Source organism: Pongo abelii, chromosome 16, assembly GCF_028885655.2.
Source record: "Pongo abelii isolate AG06213 chromosome 16, NHGRI_mPonAbe1-v2.0_pri, whole genome shotgun sequence".
Taxonomy (NCBI): domain Eukaryota; kingdom Metazoa; phylum Chordata; class Mammalia; order Primates; family Hominidae; genus Pongo; species Pongo abelii.
In genome coordinates this window covers 87,722,328-87,743,210 of record NC_072001.2, presented here as the reverse complement: position 1 = coordinate 87,743,210, position 20,883 = coordinate 87,722,328, and the positions used below count along the sequence as shown (strand labels likewise).

General features: G+C 39.1%; 1 protein-coding gene across 4 annotated transcripts in view; it reads left to right on the top strand.

Annotated features, from left to right (window-relative positions):
- PDE8A (phosphodiesterase 8A) overlaps positions 1–20,883 on the top strand; it is a 154,252-nt gene that overhangs the window by 63,859 nt on the left and 69,510 nt on the right. For all 4 annotated transcript variants that reach the window (XM_024232292.3, XM_024232289.3, XM_024232290.3 and 1 more), the window contains exons 2-3: positions 16,179–16,235; positions 18,521–18,711. In XM_024232292.3, the coding sequence (XP_024088060.1) occupies positions 16,209–16,235; positions 18,521–18,711 (218 nt within the window). In that variant the 5' untranslated portion in view covers positions 16,179–16,208. The remainder of the gene's footprint in view (positions 1–16,178; positions 16,236–18,520; positions 18,712–20,883) is intronic.

The window sequence follows — 20,883 nt, the reverse complement described above, 5'->3', positions numbered from 1 at the left end:
TTGAACATACTGTTGTTTCTATATTGCTTAAAAATGTCAGTTGCTTTTAAAGCTGAAAGATAAAATCAAGGCTATGCTATTTAAATTGATTTGAAATGATTATTCCCTTGTAAATATTAATGTGAAAAATAAATTATTATTAAGAGGGCTGTGACCTGAAGCCTTAGGTCAGTTTGATTATGATTTCCATACATAAAGAAAGGATGGATACAAGAATTCCAGAAGTTCCAGTCCTCTTTTCTAGAGCAGTCAGGAAGTTGTTTACTCTTTGAGGGCCCACTGCTGACGTCTGCTCACTGAGTAATGTCATCAGATTTCCTGGTGGTGGTTATTTTGGGGGGAGCAGTGGTAAGTAGTTGTCTGGCTGTTAGGAGACTCTGCTCCATAGAGGTCCTGAGAGCCGAATATACCCCATAGACAGGATGTAAGGTTAAATGTAATCTAGTTAAGTAAATAAAGTAAGCTTTCAGTGGTAAAAAGGAATTGCTGAAACATGAACGTTTTAAAATGATATTGCTAAAATTTTACCGTGGCAAAATTCATAGTCTTAAATCTTTTAAAAGTGAACCCGTAGCTGCCTTTATTTCTTAAAATAAATCCAAAGGTGAGTTACTTTTATAAGTTCACATCATAAATTTATGCTGTCCTTTGTCTGTACAAATCAAGTTATTTCACCAGCTTTTGGTGTAGACCACATATTCAGGATTGTTTACCTAGGAGGGATGAGCCTTTTGCCCTGAGCTATCCAGACTTTTATCTTTTCCCTCAGCTTGTGACCAACACTATGTAAATATATATATACATACTTTTTACTCATGCTGGTCATTAATATTTAAAAAATTTATTATTGTCTTTATATTTATTTTCCTTACTGATTTCCTTAAGTTTGTACTGTTGATTTTCTCAAACTTAATGATTTTAAAGCTTAGTATACTTATTTATTTTGTGACAAAAAGGCTTTAGACTATAGATTTTGCCTCTCATTATAATTTAGCAGTAGTATCCTGTCTTACTACATAATATTCACTTTTATTTTCCAAGTTAACTGTAGGCATAGTTTGCACTCTCTTTGATTCAGTACTTTTGTGAGTTAATATTTTTAAGTTTTCTAAGGCAGGATTTTTTGTTGTTGCTTAAACTTAAGTTTTTAATTCCTAGTTTGACTGCTTCGTTGAAGGATAAAAACTGTACAGTTTTTACTTTAGGAATATATTTTAAGGGTTTTTTCTGGTAACCTAGTATATCATGTTTTTCTAATATTTATAAATATTTTCTTTCTTTCCATTCAGACTTTATTTTTTTGTCTATTTGATCCTTCTTATTAAATTTCATGAATATTCTGTCAGAGACTGAGACACCAATTCATATAAAGGACCCAAGTGGCTCTCTGACCCTGCTTTATTGTGGCAGTAGCAGCATCCCTCCAGTTTATGCTTTTTCTGCTTTCTCTTATGAAACTGTGCCCCTTACTGTAGGAAATCAGCAAAATGATTTTCTTTCTCTTCTTCCTGTCATTTTCTTCCTTTCTTCTTCCTGAGCAGTTCCACTGCATTCTCCAAGCAATAGGTCAGTCTCATTCATTTGCTCATTGCTTTAAACTTGTTCATTAAATGCTGGTGCAACAAACAAAAAACTCATCATTCAAACTGGTCTCTCAGAGCCTCTTGCTTTCCTTCTTCCTGTACCGTGAGAGTATGATGATTACACAGACCATTTCAAGCACTCGAAAGTTGATTTTAAAAAATAATAAAGCTGGGCGCGGTGGCTCACGCCTATAATTCCAGAACTTTGGGAGGCCGAGGCAGACAGATCACTTGAGTTCAGGAGTTTGAGACCACCCTGGCCAATATGGCAAAATCCCGTCTCTACTAAAAATAACAAAAATTAGCCAGGCGTGGTGGCTCGTGCCTGTAGTCCTAGCTACTTGGGAGGCTGAGGCAGGAGAATTGCTTGAACCCGGGAAGTGGAGGCTGCAGTGAGCTGAGATCGTGCCACTGCACTCTAGCCTGGGTGACAAAGTGAGACCCCATCTCAAAAAATAAAAAATAAAATTATTATACAGACCAGATCTCTCCTTTTTTCCTGATTTTAAAAAATATGGTAAAATACACATAACGTAAAATATACCATCTTAAGCAGTTTTAAGTGTACGGTTGAATGGTATTAAATACATTCATAATGTTGTGCAACTGTGATCACCGTCTATCTCCAGAACTCTTTTCATTTTGTAAAACTAAAACAGTATATCAATTAAACAAGAACTTCCCCATTCTTCCCTTCCCCCGTCCCTAGCAAACACATTCTGCTTTTCTATATATATTTTGACTACTACAAGTACCTCATGTAAGTGGAATCATACAGAATTTGTCTTTTTGTGAGTGGCTTATTTCACTTAGCATAATGTTCTTACAGTTCATCTGTTCCATAGCATATGTGTCAGAATTTCCCTTTTATGGCTGAATAATATTCCATTGTATGCATATATCACATTTTAAAATACATTTATTCTTTATTTTTTTAAGGAAGAAATAGGATCTCACTGTGTTGAGACCTTTCACCTCCTTGGTTAAATTAATTCCTAAGTGCCTTATTCTTTTTGATGCTATTGTAATTGGAATTGTTTTTTGTAATTTTCTTTTCAGATTGGTCATTGTTAGTTTATAGAAATGCAACTTGTTTGGTGTGTTGCCTTTGTGTCCTGATACTTTGCTGACTTTATTAGTTCTAACAGGCTTTTGTGTATGTGTATGTGGAATCTTTAGGGTTTTCTTACATATAAGATCATACAAACGAATAAAGATAATTTTACTTCTTATTTTCTATTTCGACTGTCTTTTCTTTTTCTTACCTAATTGCTCTGGCTAGGACTTTCTATGTTGAATAGAAGAAGTAGGCATCCTTGCTTTGTTCCTGATCTTAGAGGAAAAGTCCTTTACCATTCATTATGATGTTTGCTGTGGGTTTTGTTCATACGTGGCTTTTTAGAAAATTTGTTTAAAAAAATTTTTTTTCTTCAATTTTTAAGTCCCGGGGTACTTGGGGATGTGCAGGTTTGTTACATAGGTAAATGTGTGCCATGGTGGTTTGCTGCACAGATCAATCCATCACCCAGGTATTAAGCCCAGCACCTATTAGCTATTCTTCCTGATGCTGTCCCTCCCTCCACCTGCCACAGGCCTCAGTGTGTGTTGTTCCCCTCACGTGTCCATGTGTTCTCATCATTCAGCTCCCACTTATAAGAGAGAACACACAGTGTTTGGTTTTCTGTGCCTGTTAGTTTGCTGAGGATGATGCTTCCAGCTCCATCCGTGTTTGTGCAAAGGACATGATCTTTTTCCTTTTTATGGCTGCACGTACATGGCTTTTTAAAATTATTACTATAAGTTCTAGGGTATATGTGCACAACGTGCAGGTTTGTTACGTATGTATACATGTGCCATGTTGGTGTGCTGCACTCATTAACTCGTCATTTACAATAGGTATATCTCCTAATGCTATCCCCTCCCCGCTCCCCACACCCCACGACAGGCCCCGGTGTGTGATGTTCCCCACCCTGTGTCCAAGTGTTCTCATTCTTCAATTCCCACCTGTGAGTGAGAACATGCGGTGTTTGGTTTTCTGTCCTTGCAATAGTTTGCTCCGAATGATGGTTTCCAGCTTCATCCATGTCCCTACAAAGGACATGAACTCACTCTTTTTTATGGCTGCATAGCATTCCATGGTGTATATGTACCACATTTTCTTAATGTAGTCTATCATTGACAGACATTTGGGTTGGTTCCAAGTCTTTGCTATTGTGAATAGTGCTGCAATAAACATATGTGTGCATGTGTCTTTATGGCAGCATGATTTATAATCCTTTGGGTATATACCCAGTAATGGGATGGCTGGGTCAAATGGTATTTCTAGTTCTAGATCCTTGATGAATCGCCACACTGTCTTCCACAATGGTGGAACTAGTTTACAGTCCCACCAACAGTGTAAAAGTGTTCCTGTTTCTCCACATCCTCTCCAGCAACTGTTGTTTCCTGACTTTTTAATGATCACCATTCTAACTGGTGTGAGATGGTATCTTATTGTGGTTTTGATTTGCATTTCTCTGATGGCCAGTGATGATGAGTGTTTTTTCATGTCTGTTGGATGCATAAATGTCTTCTTTTGAGAAGTATCTGTTCATATCCTTTGCCCACTTGTTGATGGGGTGGTTTGATTGTTTCTTGTAAATTTGTTTAAGTTCTTTGTAGATTCTGGATATTAGCCCTTTGTCAGATGAGTAGATTGTAAAAATTTTCTCTCATTCCGTAGGTTGCCTGTTCACTCTGATGGTAGTTTCTTTTGCTGTGCAGAAGCTCTTTAGTGTAATTAGATCCCATTTGTCAATTTTGGCTTTTGTTGCCATTGCTTTTGGTGTTTTAGTCATGAAGTCTTTGCCCATGCCTGTGTCCTGAATGGTATTGCCTAGGTTTTCTTCCTGGGGTTTTTATGGTTTTAGGTCTAACATTTAAGTCTTTAATCCATCTTGAATGAATTTTTGTATAAGGTGTAAGGAAGGGATCCAGTTTCAGCTTTCTACATATGGCTAGCCAGTTTTCCCAGCACCATTTATTAAATAGAGAATCCCTTCCCCATTTCTTGTTTTTGTCAGGTTTGTCAAAGATCAGATGGTTGTAGATGTATGGTATTATTTCTGAGGGCCCTGTTCTGTTCCATTGGTCTATATCTCTGTTTTGGTACTGGTACCATGCTGTTTTGGTTACTGTAGCCTTGCAGTATAGTTTGAAGTCAGGTAGCATGATGCCTCCAGCTTTGTTCTTTTGGCTTAGGATTGTCTTGGCGATGTGGGCTCTTTTATGGTTCCGTATGAACTTTAAAGTAGTTTTTTCCAATTCTGTGAAGAAAGTCATTGGTAGCTTGATGGGGATGGCATTTAATCTGTAAGTTGCCTTGGGCAGTATGGCCATTTTCACGATATTGATTCTTCCTACCCATGAGCATGGAATGTTCTTCCATTTGTTTGTGTCCTCTTTTATTTCATTGAGCAGTGGTTTGTAGTTCTCCTTGAAGAGGTCCTTCACATCCTTTGTAAGTTGGACTCCTAGATATTCTATTCTCTTGGAAGCACTTGTGAATGGGAGTTCACGCATGATTTGGCTCTCTGTTATTGGTGTATAGGAATGCTTGTGATTTTTGCACATTGATTTTGTATCCTAAGACTTTGCTGAAGTTGCTTATCAGCTTAAGGAGATTTTGGGCTGAGATGATGGGGTTTTCTAAATATACAGTCATGTCATCTGCAAACAGGGACAATTTGACTTCCTCTTTTCCTAATTGAATACCCTTTATTTCTTTCTCTTGCCTGATTGCTCTGGCCAGAACTTCCAACACTATGTTGAATAGGAGTGGTGAGAGAGAGCATCTCTGTCTTGTGCCAGTTTTCAAAGGGAATGCTTCCAGTTTTTGCCCATTCAGTATGATATTGGCTGTGGGTCTGTCATAAATAGCTCTTATTATTTTGAGATACATTCCATCAATACCTAGTTTATTGAGAGTTTTTAGCATGAAGGGCTGTTGAATTTTGTCAAAGGCCTTTTCTGCATCTATTGAGATAATCATGTGGTTTTTGTCTTTGGTTCTGTTTGTATGATGGATTACGTTTATTGATTTGCGTATGTTGAACCAGCCTTGCATCCCAGGGATGAAGCCAACTTGATCGTGGTAGATAAGCTTTTTGATGTGCTGCTGGATTCGGTTTGCCAGTATTTTATTCAGGATTTTTGCATCTATGTTCATCAGGGATATTGGTCTAAAATTCTCGTTTTTTTTTTTTTTGTTGTATCTCTGCCCGGCTTTGGTATCAGGATGATGCTGGCCTCATAAAATGAGTTAGGGAGGATTCCTTCTTTTTCTATTGATTGGAATAGTTTCAGAAGGAATGGTACCAGTTCCTCTTTGTACGTCTGGTAGAATTTGGCTGTGAATCCATCAGGTATGGGACTTTTTTTGGTTGGTAGGCTATTATTGCCTCAACTTCAGAGCCTGTTATTGGTCTATTCAGGGATTCAACTTCTTCCTGGTTTAGCCTTGGGAGGGTGTATGTGTCCAGGAATTTATCCATTTCTTCTAGATTTTCTAGTTTATTTGTGTAGAGGTGTTTATAGTATTCTCTGATGGTAGTTTGTATTTCTGTGGGATCGGTGGTTATATTCCTTTTATCATTTTCTATTGTGTCTATTTGATTCTTCTCTCTTCTTTATTAGTCTTGCAATTTTGTTGATCTTTTCAAACAACCAGCTCCTGGATTCATTGATTTTTTGAAGAGTTTTTTGTGTCTCTATGTCCTTCAGTTCTGCTCTGATCTTAGTTATTTCTTGCCTTCTGCTAGCTTTTGAATGTGTTTGCTCTTGCTTCTCTAGTTCTTTTATTTGTGATGTTAGGGTGTCAATTTTAGATCTTTCCTGCTTTCTCTTGTGGGCATTTAGTGCTATAAATTTCCCTCTACACACTGTTTTAAATGTGTCCCAGAGATTCTGGTATGTTGTGTTTTTGTTCTCATTGGTTTCAAAGAACCTCTTTATTTCTGCCTTCATTTCGTTATGTACCCAGTAGTCATTCAGGAGCAGGTTGTTTAGTTTCCATGTAGTTGGGTGGTTTTGAATGAGTTTCTTAATCCTGAGTTCTAGTTTGATTGTACTGTGGTCTGAGAGACAGTTTGTTATAATTTCTGTTCTTTTACATTTGCTGAGGAGTGCTTTACTTCTAACTGTGGTCAATTTTGGAGTAAGTGTTATGTGGTGCTGAGAAGAATGTATATTTTGTTGATTTGGGGTGGAGAATTCTGTAGATGTCTATTAGGTCCACTTGGTGCAGAGCTGAGTTCAATTCCTGGATATCCTTGTTAACTTTCTGTCTCGTTGATCTGTCTAATGTTGACAGTGGGGTGTTAAAGTCTCCCATTATTATTGTGTGGGAGTCTAAGTCTCTTTGTAGGTCTCTAAGGACTTGCTTTATGAATTTGGGGGCTCCTGTATTGGGTGCACATATATTTAGGATAGTTAGCTCTTCTTGTTGAATTGATCCTTTTACCATTATGTAATGGCCTTCTTTGTCTCTTTTGATCTTTGTTGGTTTAAAGTCTGTTTTATCAGAGACTAGGATTGCAACCCCTTGCTATTTTTTGTTTTCCATTTGCTTGGTAGATCTTCCTCCATCCCTTTATTTTGAGCCTGTGTGTGTCTCTGCACGTGAGATGGGTCTCCTGAATACAGCACACTGATTGGTCTTAACTCTATCCAATTTGCCAGTCTGTGTCTTTTAACTGGAGCATTTAGCCCATTTACATTTAAGGTTAATATTGTCATGTGTGAATTTGATTCCGTCACTATGATGTTAGCTGGGTATTTTACTATTAGTTGATGCAATTTCTTCCTAGCCTCGATGGTCTTTACAATGTGGCATGTTTTTGGAGTGGCTGGTACTGGTTGTTCCTTTCCATGTTTAGTGCTTTCTTCAGGAGCTCTTGTAAGGCAGGCCTAGTGGTGACAAAATCTCTCAGCATTTTTGCTTGTCTGTAAAGGATTTTATTTCTCCTTCACTTATGAAGCTTAATTTGGCTGGATATGAAATTCTGGTTGAAAATTCTTTTCTTTAAGAATATTGAATATTGGTCCCCACTCTCTTCTGGCTTGTAGAGTTTCTGCCGAGAGATCCGCTGTTAGTCTGATGGGCTTCCCTTTGTGGGTAACCCGACATTTCTCTCTGGCTGCCCTTAACATTTTTTCCTTCATTTCAACTTTGGTGAATCTGACAATTATGTGTCTTGGAGTTGCTCTTCTCGAGGAGTATCTTTGTGGCATTCTCTGTATTTCCTGAATTCGAATGTTGGCCTGCCTTGCTAGGTTGGGGAAGTTCTCCTGGATAATATCCTGAAGAATGCTTTCCAACTTGGTTCCATTTTCCCCGTCACTTTCAGGTACACCAATCAGGCGTAGATTTGGTCTTTTCACATAGTCCCATATTTCTTGGAGGCTTTGTTCGTTTCTTTTTACTCTTTTTTCTCTAAACTTCTCTTCTCGCTTCATTTCATTCATTTGATCTTCCATCACTGATACCCTTTCTTCCACTTGATCAAATTGGCTACTGAAACTTGTGCATGCGTTACATAGTTCTCGTGCCATGGTTTTCAGCTCCATCAGGTCATTTAAGGTCATCTCTACGCTGTTTATTCTAGTTAGCCATTCGTCTAATATTTTTTCAAGATTTTTAGCTTTGCAATGGGTTCAAACATCCTCCTTTAGCTTGGAGAAGTTTGTTATTACCAGTCGTCTGAAGCCTTCTTCTCTCAACTCGTCAAAGTCATTCTCCGTCCAGCTTTGTTCCATTGCTGGCGAGGAGCTGTGTTCCTTTGGAGAAGAGGCACTCTGATTTTTAGAATTTTTAGTTTTTCTGCTCTGCTCTCCCCATCTTTGTGGTTTTATCTACCTTTGGTCTTTGATGCTGGTGACCTACAGATGGGGTTTAGGTATGGATGTCCTTTCTGTTTGTTAGTTTTCCTTCTAACAGTCAGGACCCTCAGCTGCAGGCCTGTTGGAGTTTGCTGGAGGTCCACTCCAGAGCCTGTTTGCCTGGGTATCATCAGCGGAGGCTGAAGAACCACAAATATTGCAGAACAGCAAATGTTGCTACCTGATCGTTCCCTGGAAGCTTTGTTTCAGAGGGGCACCCAGCCGTATGAGGTGTCAGTTGGCCCCTACTGGAAGGTGTCTCCCAGTTAGGCTACTTGGAGGTCAGGGACCCACTTGAGGAGGCAGACTGTCCGTTCTCAGATCTCAAACTCCATGCTGGGAGGACCACTACTGTCTTCAAAGCTGTCAGACAGGGACGTTTAAGTCTGCGAAAATTTCTGCTGCCTTTTGTTCAGCTATGCCCTGCCCCAGAGAGATGGAGTCTACAGAGGCAGGCAAGCCTCCTTGAGCTGTGGTGGGCTCCACCCAGTTCGAGCTTCCTGGAGGCTTTGTTTAGGTACTCAAGCCTCAGCAATGGCAGATTCTCCTCCTTCAGCCTCGCTGCTGCCTGCAGTTCGATTTCAGACTGCTGTGCTGGCAGTGAGCAAGGCTCCTTGGGCGTGGGACCCTCTGAGCCAGGCGTGGGATATAATCTCCTGCTGTGTCGATTGCTAAGACCGTTGGAAAAATGCAGTATTAGGGTGGGAGTGTCCCAATTTTCTAGGTACCTTCTGTCACAGCTTCCCTTGGCTAGGAAAGGGAATTCACTGAGCCCTTGCGCTTCCCAGGTGAGGCGATGCCCCTCCCTGCTTCAACTCGTGCTCCATGGGCTGCACTTACTGTCTGACAAGCTCCAGTGAGATAAACCCGGTACCTCAATTGGAAATGCAGAAATCATCTGTCTTCTGCGTCGCTCATGCTGGGAGCTGTAGACTGGAGCTGTTCCTATTCGGCCATCTGGAAACCTCCTGTGCTCGTACATGGCTTTTTAAATGTTGAGGTAGTTCCCTTCTATTTCTAGTTTGTTGAGTGTTTTTATCATGAAAGGATATTGAATTTTGTGAAGTGCCTTTTCTGCATTATTTGAGGTATGATGAATGAGGCTTTTGTCCTTTATTCTGTACAATAATGTATTACACTGATCAATTTTCATATGTCAATACATCCTTGCATTTCAGGAATACATCCCACTTAGTCATGGTATCTAATCCTTTTATTATACTGCTGAATTCAGTTTTCTAGTATTTTGAGGATTTTTGCATCAGTGTTTATAAGGGATATTGGCCTATAATTTTCTTTTAGTGTCTTTTGTTGTTGTCGTTTGTTTTGTTTTTGAGATAGAGTCTCACTCTGTTACCTAGGCTGGAATGCAGTGGCATGATTGTTTTGTTTTAAGGGACAGGGTCTTGCTCTGTTGCCCAAGTTGGAATGTAGTGGCACAGTCTTGTCTCACTGCAGCCTCGACTTCCTGGGCTCAAATGATCCTCTTCCCTTAGCCTCCTGAGTAGCTAGGATTATAGGTTCATACCACCATGACCAGCTTTTTCTTCTTCTTCTCTTTTTTGTAGAGTTAGGGTCTCGTTATGTTGCCTAGTCTTGACTTGACTCCTGGCCTCAAACAGTCCTCCCACCTTAGCCTCTCATAAGGGCTGGGATTACAGGTGTGAGCCACCACATCTGGCCCTAACTTTGGTATCAAGGTAATACTGGCCTCGTAGAATGAGTTAGGAAGTTTTTCTTTCTCTTCAATTTTTTGGAAAAGTTTGAGAAGGATTGTATTAGTTCTTTAAATGCTTGGTAGAATTCACCTGTGAAGCCATTGGGTCCAGGGGTTTTCTTTGTTGGGGGATTTTTGATTACTGATTCAGTCTCCTTACCAGTAATAGATCTATTCAGGTTTTTTGTTTGTTTATTATTTGGTCTTGGTACTTTTTGCGCTTCTAGGAATTTGTCCATTTTATCCAGATTATCCAATTTGTTGGTGTATAATTGTTCATAGTACTCTCTTAGAATCCTTTTTATTGCTGTAGAATTGGTAGCAATGTCCCTACTTTCATTTCTAATTTTGGTAATTTGAGTCATTTTTATTTTTTTCTGCATCTAGCTAAAGGTTTGTCAATTTTGTTCATCGTTTCAAAGAACCAGCTTTTGGTTTCCTTGATTTTTCTGTATTATCTATTCTCTATTTTATTAATTTCTGCTCTAATCTTTATTATTTCCATCTGCTAGCTTTGGTTTTAGTTTGCTCTTTTTCTAGTTCCCTAAATTATAAAGTTAGGTTGTTGATTTGAGATCTTGTTTTCTAGTGTATTTATAGCTATTAATGTTCCCCTTAGCACTGTTTTTGCTGCTACATCCCATAAGTTTTAGTATGTTGTGTTTTTGTTTTCATTCATCTCCAAGTATTTTCTAATTTATCTTGTGTATTCTTCTTTGATCTGTTAGTTAAGATTGTGTTGTTTAATTGCCACAATTTTGTGAATTTTCCAGTTTTACTTTTGTTACTGATTTCTCACTTTATCCTTAAGATACTTTGTATTACATCTATCTTTTAAAATCTACTGAGTTTTGATTTGTGGCCTAACATGTAGTCTGTCCTTGAGAACGTCCCATGTGCACTTGAGGAAAATGTATATGTTGTTGTTGGGTAGCACATTCTGTATATGTCTATTAGATCTTGTTGGTTTTATTGTGTTGCTTAAGTCTAGCCATTATTGAGAGGGGGGTGTTGAAGTCTTCAACTATAATTTTAGAACTGTCTCTTCCTTCAATTCTGTCAGTTTTTACTTTATATATTTTAATGGTCTGTCATTGGATACATAATTGCTTATAATTGTTATATCTTGTTACCCTATTGAATCTTTAACATATAGTGTCCTCCTTTGTCTCTTATAGCCTTTTTTGGTTTAAAGTCTATTTTGTCTGATGTTAGTATAGCTACCCCTGCTCTTTTTTGATTACTATTAGAATATCTTTTTCCATCCTTTCACTTTCTATTTTTGTCTTTGGATCTAAAGTGAATGTTTTATAGACCACATATAGATAGGTTCATTCTGCCAATCTCTGTCTTTTGATTGGAGAGTTTAATCCATTTATATTTAAAGTAATTACTGAGCCTGCACAACAAAGCAAGGTCGTGTCTCTACAAAACATTTAAAAATTAACCAGATGAGGTGGCATATACCTGTAGTCTCAGCTACTCGGGAGGCTGAGGTGGGAGGATCTCTTGAGTCCAGGAGTTCAAGGCTACAGTGAGCTATGATCATGCCATTGCACTCCAGCGTGGGTGATAGAGCAGGACCCTGTCCCTAAAAATAAATAAGTAATTACTGATAAAGGTAGATTTAACTTCTGTCATTTTGCTGTTTGTTTTTCTGTATGTCACATAGCTTTTTTTGTCTTCCATTTCTTTAATTACTGTCTTCTTTTGTGTTTAGTCTATTTTTTGTAGTGCAATATTTAAATTCCTTTCTCATTTCCCTTTGTGTATATTCTATAGCTACTTTCTTTATGGTTAGCATGGGGATTATAGTTAACATCTTAATGTTATATAAATATTTAATTTGAATTATGCCAGCTTAACTTCAATAACATACAAAAATTCTACTGCTATACTGCCTTATTCCCACCCTTTTCAGTTACTGATGTCACAAAATTAAAGCTTTATGTAGTTGGTCCTCCATATTGGTGGGTTCCACGTCCATGGATTCAGCCAACTGAAGATTGAAAATATTTAGGAAAAAAAAAAAAAACAATGAAAATAAAAAATGTAAAATAATACAGCATGAAGAACTGTTTACATAGCATTACATTGTATTAGGTATTATAAGTAAGTAGAGACAATTTAAAGCATAGAGGAGAATGGGAATATGTTATATAAGGTACTTGAGCATCCATAGATTTTCATATATATGGGTGTTCCTGGAACCAATTCCCTGCAGATAACAAGGGACAACTGTACATTGTGTGCCCAAAAGCATACACTAATACTTTCAAATGTCTCTTATTTAGGAAATAAAATGCAAAATGTAGAGTTACCCACCAAAGTTACAATAATACTTCCTTTTAGACCAGTGATTTTTTTTTCCAAGCAAACTGTATTCATCTCTTAAATCACATAGGAAACAAAAAAAAGGAGTTATAAGCCATTTCTACAATAGCAACAGCTTTTATAATTATCCATGGTTTCACTTTTATTGAGATCTTTTTTTCTTCAGACAGCTTTGAGTTACTGTCTAGTGTCCTTTTATTTCACCCTGCAGGACTCCCTTGAACATTTCTTGCAGGGCCTATCTAGTGGTTTGAACTCCCTTAGTTTTTTTGGTTTGTTTGTTTTATTTTGTTTTTGTTTTTGTTTTTCATTCTGGAGATGTCTTAATTCCTCCCTCACTTTTGAATGAAGTTTTGCCGAATATAGGATCTTTGATTGACAATTAGCTGACCTCCAAAGTTTCTGATGAGAAATCTATTGATAATCTTATTGAGGATTTCTTGTGTGTGACCAGTCGCTTCTTTCTTGCTGCTCTCTTTTTTTTCTTCTTTTTTATTTCTTTATTTTTTTGAGATGGCGTCTCGCTCTGTTACCCAGCCTGGAGTGCAATGGTGCAATCTCGGCTCACTGCAACCTCCACCTCCCAGGTTCAAGCAATTCTCCTGCTTCAGCCTCCTGAGTAGCTGGGATTACAGGCACCCGCCACCACACCCAGCTAATTTTTTTTTTTGTATTTTTAGTAGAGATGGGGTTTCGCCATGTTGGCCAGGCTGGTTTCGAATTCCTGGCCTCAGGTGATCCATCTGTCTCGGCCTCCCAAAGTGCTGGGATTACAGGCGTGAGCCACCACGCGCAGTTCTTGCTGCTTTCAAGATTTTCTTTTTGTCTTTCAGCAGTTTCATTATAATGTGTCTTGGTATGGGTCTCTTTGAATTCATCTTACTTATTGTTTGTTGAGCTTCTTGGATATTTATATTTATGTCTTACATCAAGTTTGGGATATTTTCTTCATACATTTTCTCTTTCCCTTTCTCTTCAGCGTCTGGGACTCCCATGATGCATATATTAGCTTGTTTCATGGTGTCCTTCAGGCACTGTAAGCTCTGTTCACTGTTTTTTTAAAAGCTTTTTTCTGTTTCCCAGACTCGATAATTTCAATTGTCCCCTCTCTAAGTGTGCTCATTCTTTCTTTTGCCTGCCCAAATTTGCCTTTGAATCTCTTTAGTGAGTTTTTCATTCCAGTTATTGTACTTTTCAGCTCCAGAAATTATTTTTGGTTTCTTTTTAGTTTTTTTCATCTCTACTTATATTTTCATGTTGTTCATACATCACTTTCTTGACTTTCTCCACATCTTTCTTTAGTTCTTTTAGCATCTTGAAGTTGTTTTAAAGTCTTTGTCTAGTAGATCTGCCATTAGGTATCTTTCAGGGATGGTTGCTCTTGATTTAGTTTTTTTCATTTGAATTGGCTGTACTTTCCTGTTTCTTTTTATGCTTTGTGAATTTGTGTTGAAAACTGGACATTTGAATTTAATAATGTGGTAACTCTGGAAATCATATTATCCGTCTTCCCCAGGATTTGCTGTTATTGTTTTGTTTTGTCTTGTTTTTAATTGTGGTAGGCCATCTCTGTGCCAAGGATCGGTCTAATGTGTAAACTTAAGGTCTTAGGCATTTTCTAAGCCTTTCCCTGGGCTTGCATAATCACTTTCTGATTTTCCCTGTATATGCCATTGCTTTTGAATGCCTTAGTCCCTAATGTCTGACTCTCAAAGGGGATAAAAGAGAAAAATGAAAGGAGAGGAAGAGCACTAGCCCTTTAAATCTCCTAGAATTCTCTTCAACTGGAGGGGGAATGGCTTGCAACAATGGGAGAAAGTGCAACAATGTACCCCTTCTTTGTCTGTACCTCAGCATGGATCCCTGATATTTGGAGGACATGGTTGTTTTTGCCTTCCCTGGGTCCTGCAAGTTGTGCGCAGATTGCTTTAGGAACACATACACAGCTGCCCACCTTGGGCCTGGGTACCTGCTATGTGCTAAGAGCTAAAATTAACTGCGGTTTACCATCCAAGCCTTCCCTTGGAAGTTGCAAGTCTTCAGTTGTTCCTAAAATAGTTATATCAGACATATTCTGCCAGTGCAATATTGTCTATGTGGGGAAACAGATTCTTGCTTCTTACTCTACTGTCTTCTCTAAATCCATCTTTTAAGACTCGCCTGTGGACCTCTTGGACCATCTTCCCTCATAGAAATTCTGGCTTTGGCATCCAGTTACACCAGTATGAGACTGGCCCATAGTTACACAACTCAAGAGGATAGGTGATACCATGCACTCTCTGTTCTCCTGACTCTTTCACCTTGCTGAAGAATCTTCCTCCTCAGTCTTTGCTCTAGAATATTAGGGACCTTCATTCTTTTTATGCCTTCTGAGAGATAAAATTATTACAAAGCAATTCAGAAACTGAGCCAGTGGCCCATAATTACTAGACATCAGCTTCTCATGGTTAAAAATATATGTGGATTTTTCTCCCATCACTAAGCAAACTTCGTAATGTGTTTACTAGAATAGGTCACTGCTTGAGGGGAGAGACTGGAGGAGGGCAGTCCGTTGGGAAACATTTTGTAGGAAGTCTTATGGATCTAGTTCTTCTGTTGCTGTGATGAATCATACCATCACATAGAGGCCTAGATTGGGATCTCATCAACACCTACAGAGTCTCTGGGCAAATTACAAAATGTGTCTCTTCCCCTGGGTAGCAGCCCAGTGCCAGAATTCATCACCTGGAGCTGGATTTCAGTCCCACCTTGTCCCTTCCTTGGGCCCCTTTGTGTTGTATACAGGCTATTCAAATCTTCTAGTGGTCCTGAGTTTACAGCACAGTGTATGGAGCTAAACAAACCTGGGTGGAATCCCAGCACTGCCACTTGCTGTGTGGCCTTAATGCAGGGTACTTAGAACTTCAGTTTTCCAGCTATAAACTCTCACCACATTACTGTCGGATTCAGTGAAATAACATATGTTCAGCCCTTAGCACAGTAACCAGAACACACTGAGTCTTCCATTAGTGCTGTGATTGTTATTACTCATTGGGGTTTGGTTATGATATTACATTTATCTTTGATTTAGCATTACATTCTCAAATGGATAAGTACTTATCAGTAAGTGCTATTATGCTCCTCTGTAAAATGGAAAGTGTCAACCATTTTTCAATGACATTCCACAGTTCTGACTGCTGGATTGCATTACTCATGTGCCATTTGGGTGTAAGATTTCATCGTCAGGAAAAGAATGGAAATAGGCACAGAGGGAATCAGCGTTTATTTAGTATCTATTATTGGGGGGCTGTCTATATTGTCATCTCATTTGGGCTTTGTAACAAATGAGAAATTGAGCCTGAGGAAGGTTAATTCACTTAAAGTCACATGTAGCTAGTAAAAGGCAGTCAGAATCACATTCATTTTATTTCTCCTTTCCTGCTTCCCATTTTTCCTGGGGGCTATAAGGAGATCCTTAGGATTCCTCATAATCATTTCATTTATCTACTATTTACTTTATTTGCCTCTAGAATAGAAATTTTGCTTTCATTTCTGGCACTGATTAGAGAGAGAAAAAGTTAAGCTTCTCTTTCTCCATTGTCTTTTTTTTTTTTTTTTTCATTTTTAAGCAGATCTCTTTCTTACAGGTAGCAGTAGCTGATGTGCAGTTTGGCCCCATGAGATTTCATCAAGATCAACTTCAGGTAATAACGAACGATGCTGTATTTTTCACATGCTGATTTTCTTTAAAAACGGCGGAGGTGGAGCTAAATTTACACATTTAAAATAGTCTTTCATTTAGATAATAGTGTTTGGATCAATGTTAAATTCCCTGAACTCTGTAACAGTATTATAGTTATATAAGAGGATATCCTGTTCTTAGAAATACACATTGTGGTGTTTAGAGATGAAGAAGTGTTTGTAGCCTACTTTCATTAGTTCAGCAATAGGTCAGGCACGGTGGCTCACACCTATAATCCCAGCGCTTTGGGAGGCTGAGGCAGTAGGATCTCTTGAGCTTGAGGGGTCCTTGAGGAGTTTGAAACCAGCCTGGGCAACATGGGGAGACCCAGTTTCTGCAACCACAGCAACAGCAAATTAGATTGGCATGGGGGTGTGTGTGCCTGTGGTCCCAGCTACTTGGAAGGCTGAGGTGGGAGAATCACCTGAGCCCGGGAGGTCAAGGCTGCAGTGAGTCATGATCACACCATTGCACTCCAGCCTGGGCAACAGAGTGAGACTCTGTCTCAAACAAACAAAAAAAATTGGTTCAGCAATAAATAAAAAATGTGTATAATGTATGTCTGTACATGTACGTGTTTAGAGAGAGAGAGAAAGCAAAGCAAATGAATGTAGAGAAAGGGCATCTTTAGTGTTCATTTTCATTCATGTTTCCATAGATTTGAAATTTTCCAGTATAAAAAGTAAAAAGATTGTCTTTTCAATGTTGCTGAATCAGCTCTATCAGAGAGAAGGTATCTGTAATTTATCTAATTCAAAATGTGAGACAGAAAACAACCAGTTGAAATTTAGCCAAGTTATCCAGGCTCCCCACACATAAACACGTTTCATTCACTATTACATTTAAAAATATGTGAAAAGTGCTGACAGAAATGTATGCTCTTAGTTCTTTGCATGTATGGTCTTTGTGTAGTTGAGTAAACGTGGAAGAAATAAGCCTTAGGAGGGTTTCTGATAGCTTTGCAGTCTGTTTCACAGGCTGCCCATCTCCTTCTTACCACTGTTGCCCCATTGTCAGTCTGCTTCTGAAGGGATGGAGCACTGGTGCTCCTGAACCAGATTGGGAGTGGGAATAGCAGGGAGAGAGAGGAAAGGAGGCTGGCTGGATAAGGAAGAAGCTATGAATACAGGCCTCGCTTGCTCCAGGCCAGGACTGACGTGATCAGCCAGCCGCTGTCCTGGGCAGAGGCACAGATGCTACCTTTTGCACCTGGTGACTGTGTCACTTAACTGATAGGCTTTGAAGTGTCACATTTTGGTCTGCTTTAAATCTTTCTTCTTTTAATCAAAGCAATTTTTTTTTAACTTGGAGGAATTACATAAAATCTTGAGTCAAACATTTCAATACATTATTTACAGGATTAAGTATTCCAATAATTTCACCAAGATATTAGCATTCACCATCTGAGAGCTTACCCAGTTAACTTTCTTTTATCTAAAATAAATATTAATGTGTTTTAATTCATTTAGTTTCAGGATAAAATGCTTGACTAAATCTTTGTTGAGTTCTGCCAGTGGGTTTCTTAGCAAAAAAGTAGGCATATGGCCAGGTGCCGTGGCTCACACCTGTAATCCCAGTACTTTGGGAGGCCACAGCAGGTGGATCACTTGAGCCCAGGAGTTCTAGACTAGCCTGGGCAACATGGAGGGACCCCATCTCTACTGAAAATACAAAAATTAGCCGGGCATGGTGGCGCACACCTGTAATCTCCCAGACTGGGGACTCTGAGGTACAAGAACACTGGAACCCTGGAGGTGGAGGTTGCAGTGAGGTGACATCACACCACTGTACTACAGCCCGTGCAACAGAGGAAGACCCTGTTGCCCACCCACCATCCCCCCAAAACACACACACACACATACACACACACACACATAGAAATGACAATTCTGACCAGGTGCAGTGGCTCATGCCTGTAATCCCAGTACTTTGGGAGGCCAAGGTGAGAGGATCACTTGAAGCCAGGGGTTCGAAACCAGCCTGGTCAACATGGCAAAACCCCGTCTCTACTAAAAATACAAAAATTAGCCGGGCATGGTGGCGCATGCCTGTGGCCCAACTACTCGGCAGGGCTGAGATGGGAGAATCACTTGAACCTGGGAGGCAGAGGTTGCAGTGAGCCAAGATCGTGCCGTTACACTCCAGCCTGAGCAACAGAGCAAGACTCTGTCTCAAGAAAAAAAAAGTATAAGAAATGACAATTCTAACATCGTTTTTTTAAAAAGTGTTTGTGCTCTTTTGATTCAGGTACTTTTAGTGTTTACCAAAGAAGATAACCAATGTAATGGATTCTGCAGGGCATGTGAAAAAGCAGGGTTTAAGTGTACAGTTACCAAGGAGGCTCAGGCTGTCCTTGCCTGTTTCCTGGATAAACATCATGACATTATCATCATAGACCACAGAAATCCTCGGCAGCTGGATGCAGAGGCACTGTGCAGGTAAGCCCAAGACTCGGGCCTAAATAGTCCCATTGGCCTTTGTGACAATACATGCAGCCTAGAAATAGATTAAATTAGACTCACTCTCTTTTAAGTTGCTTTCTATGCATGTAATATAAACAAAATATTAGAACCTCACTATTTATAGGACTGATGTGTATCTCTTTTGTCTTGCTTCACTTTACTTGAAACAGTAAGAAAATGTGAATAATAAGAATTATTAAGGGTCAAAGTGAAACCCAAAATGTAAATAACCACAAGTATCACTTGTATATTAGTGCAGTAAGAATTATAATTTTTCAGATTGTTTTTAAAGTTAAAAATTTTGAAAATTGTCTTTTAATAGTTTGATGAATGGGCTTTATTTAGAATACTTGCACATTGTCAATATTATGAGAGAATTCTGTGTAGTGACCTAAACCTAAAAAATGCCTTTTAAAGAAAGTTATTTGCTGCTGATGGAAGCAAGGCAAATATAAAATTTTATGACATATTAACTTTAAGGACATTTAAAATCTTGACTTTTAAGAGAGAGAAAAGATATAAGCTAAGTAGATTAAAAACTCGTGGGTTAAAAACCGAGGTGACAAGCAAATGACAACATATTAAAAGATTATTTGTGGGGTATGTGGTGACGTCAACGTGGGTTTGTTTCCTTGGTGGTGAGAACTCCACACTCCTGGTGGTCAGACTAGGTAGCGTTTACCCTTCCATGACTTGCCTCCAGTAGTTTTTCCTGTGGCCTTGATCTAGTGCCTGAAATGTGCCTGCGTTCCTCATCTGTTTCAATCTGGTTGACTTCACAATAAGGCATTATCATTGTAGCCCAGATTTCTTTTTTTTTTTTTTTCTCGAGACAGAGTCTCACTCTGTAACCCAGGCTGGAGTGCAATGGCTTGATCTCAGCTCACTGCAACCTCCACCTCCAGGGTTCAAGGGATTCTTCTGCCTCAGCCTCCCAAGTAGCTGGGATTACAGGCGCACACCACCATGCCCGGCTAATTTTGTATTTTTAATAGAGACGGTGTTTGACCATATTGGCCAAGCTGGTCTTGAACTCCTGACCCCAAGTGATCCATCTGCCTCAGCTTCCCAAAGTGCTGGGATTACAGGTGTGAGCCATCGCACTGTGCCTAACCTACCCCAGATTTCTTGACATGTCATTTGGCCAGTCACCCAGCACATTCATGGGGGATTGCAGCCCAAGAGAAATGGAGAGAGCTCTGGCCAGGAAAGAGGGAGGTCCAGGTCCTTGTTTGGCTCTTCCTGGATAGCTGGTTGTCTCTGGGTAACTCTGCCTTCTCTGGGGATGTTTTAGCTCAGCTGTAAATTTGGAACCTTGGTTTCCAGTATCCCTTTTATCCCTAACATTGAATAGATACCACTCAGAGGAAGGGAAGATGATATCTAAATTACATGGTGCTTGGTAGTCATGGTGGAATGTTGCAAGGCAGTAGAGGTGTCTAAGGCGGGCCAAATGGCTGCCGAGATAGAAGAGGGAGGACAGGGTGAGGGGCTGGAGAAAACTTGGCCTCTTTCCTAGTCTTGTCCAGGCCCAAGCCTAGCCACAGGTATGTGCTAGGCAATGAAAGTTCATACTTTTAAAGGTGACTACTAGAGCATCTTGTATTGTAAAAGAAAATTTAAATTGTGTTGGTTATGCTCCACTGTTAAAAACTGTGGTAAAAGAAACATAACATTAACTTTATGTTCCACTTTTTAAGGGAAGAAAATGTGCCATTGCTATATGTTTTAGGAATATTCTAAACAAACAGGATTAATTCATTCAGCAGATTTTTATTGAGCTGTGTACAAGAGAATGTTTTAGACTGAAAGTTATAAAATGAAGTTCTTGTCTTTTATAAGCTTATGGACTAGAGGAGCTGAAATATTTCAATGAAAAAGAGTAATGTTATGTGCTCAGTTAAAAACTCACACAAATACCAAATTCCATAAGCACTATAGTTAATCAGAGTTCTTTCATCATGTAAATAACAATTTTATATAGTTTTAAAGTAAAGAATGGGAACTGGATTGCTTTAATATATGGTTTTAGAGAAGCAGAGAATGTCAGATGTGCCTCTCCTCTATGAAGTGCCTTGCACTCTCCATCCAGCCTCTCCTCAGGACCTGGGGCTCACTAAGTGAAACTCTGAGATTTAGAAGCTTTGC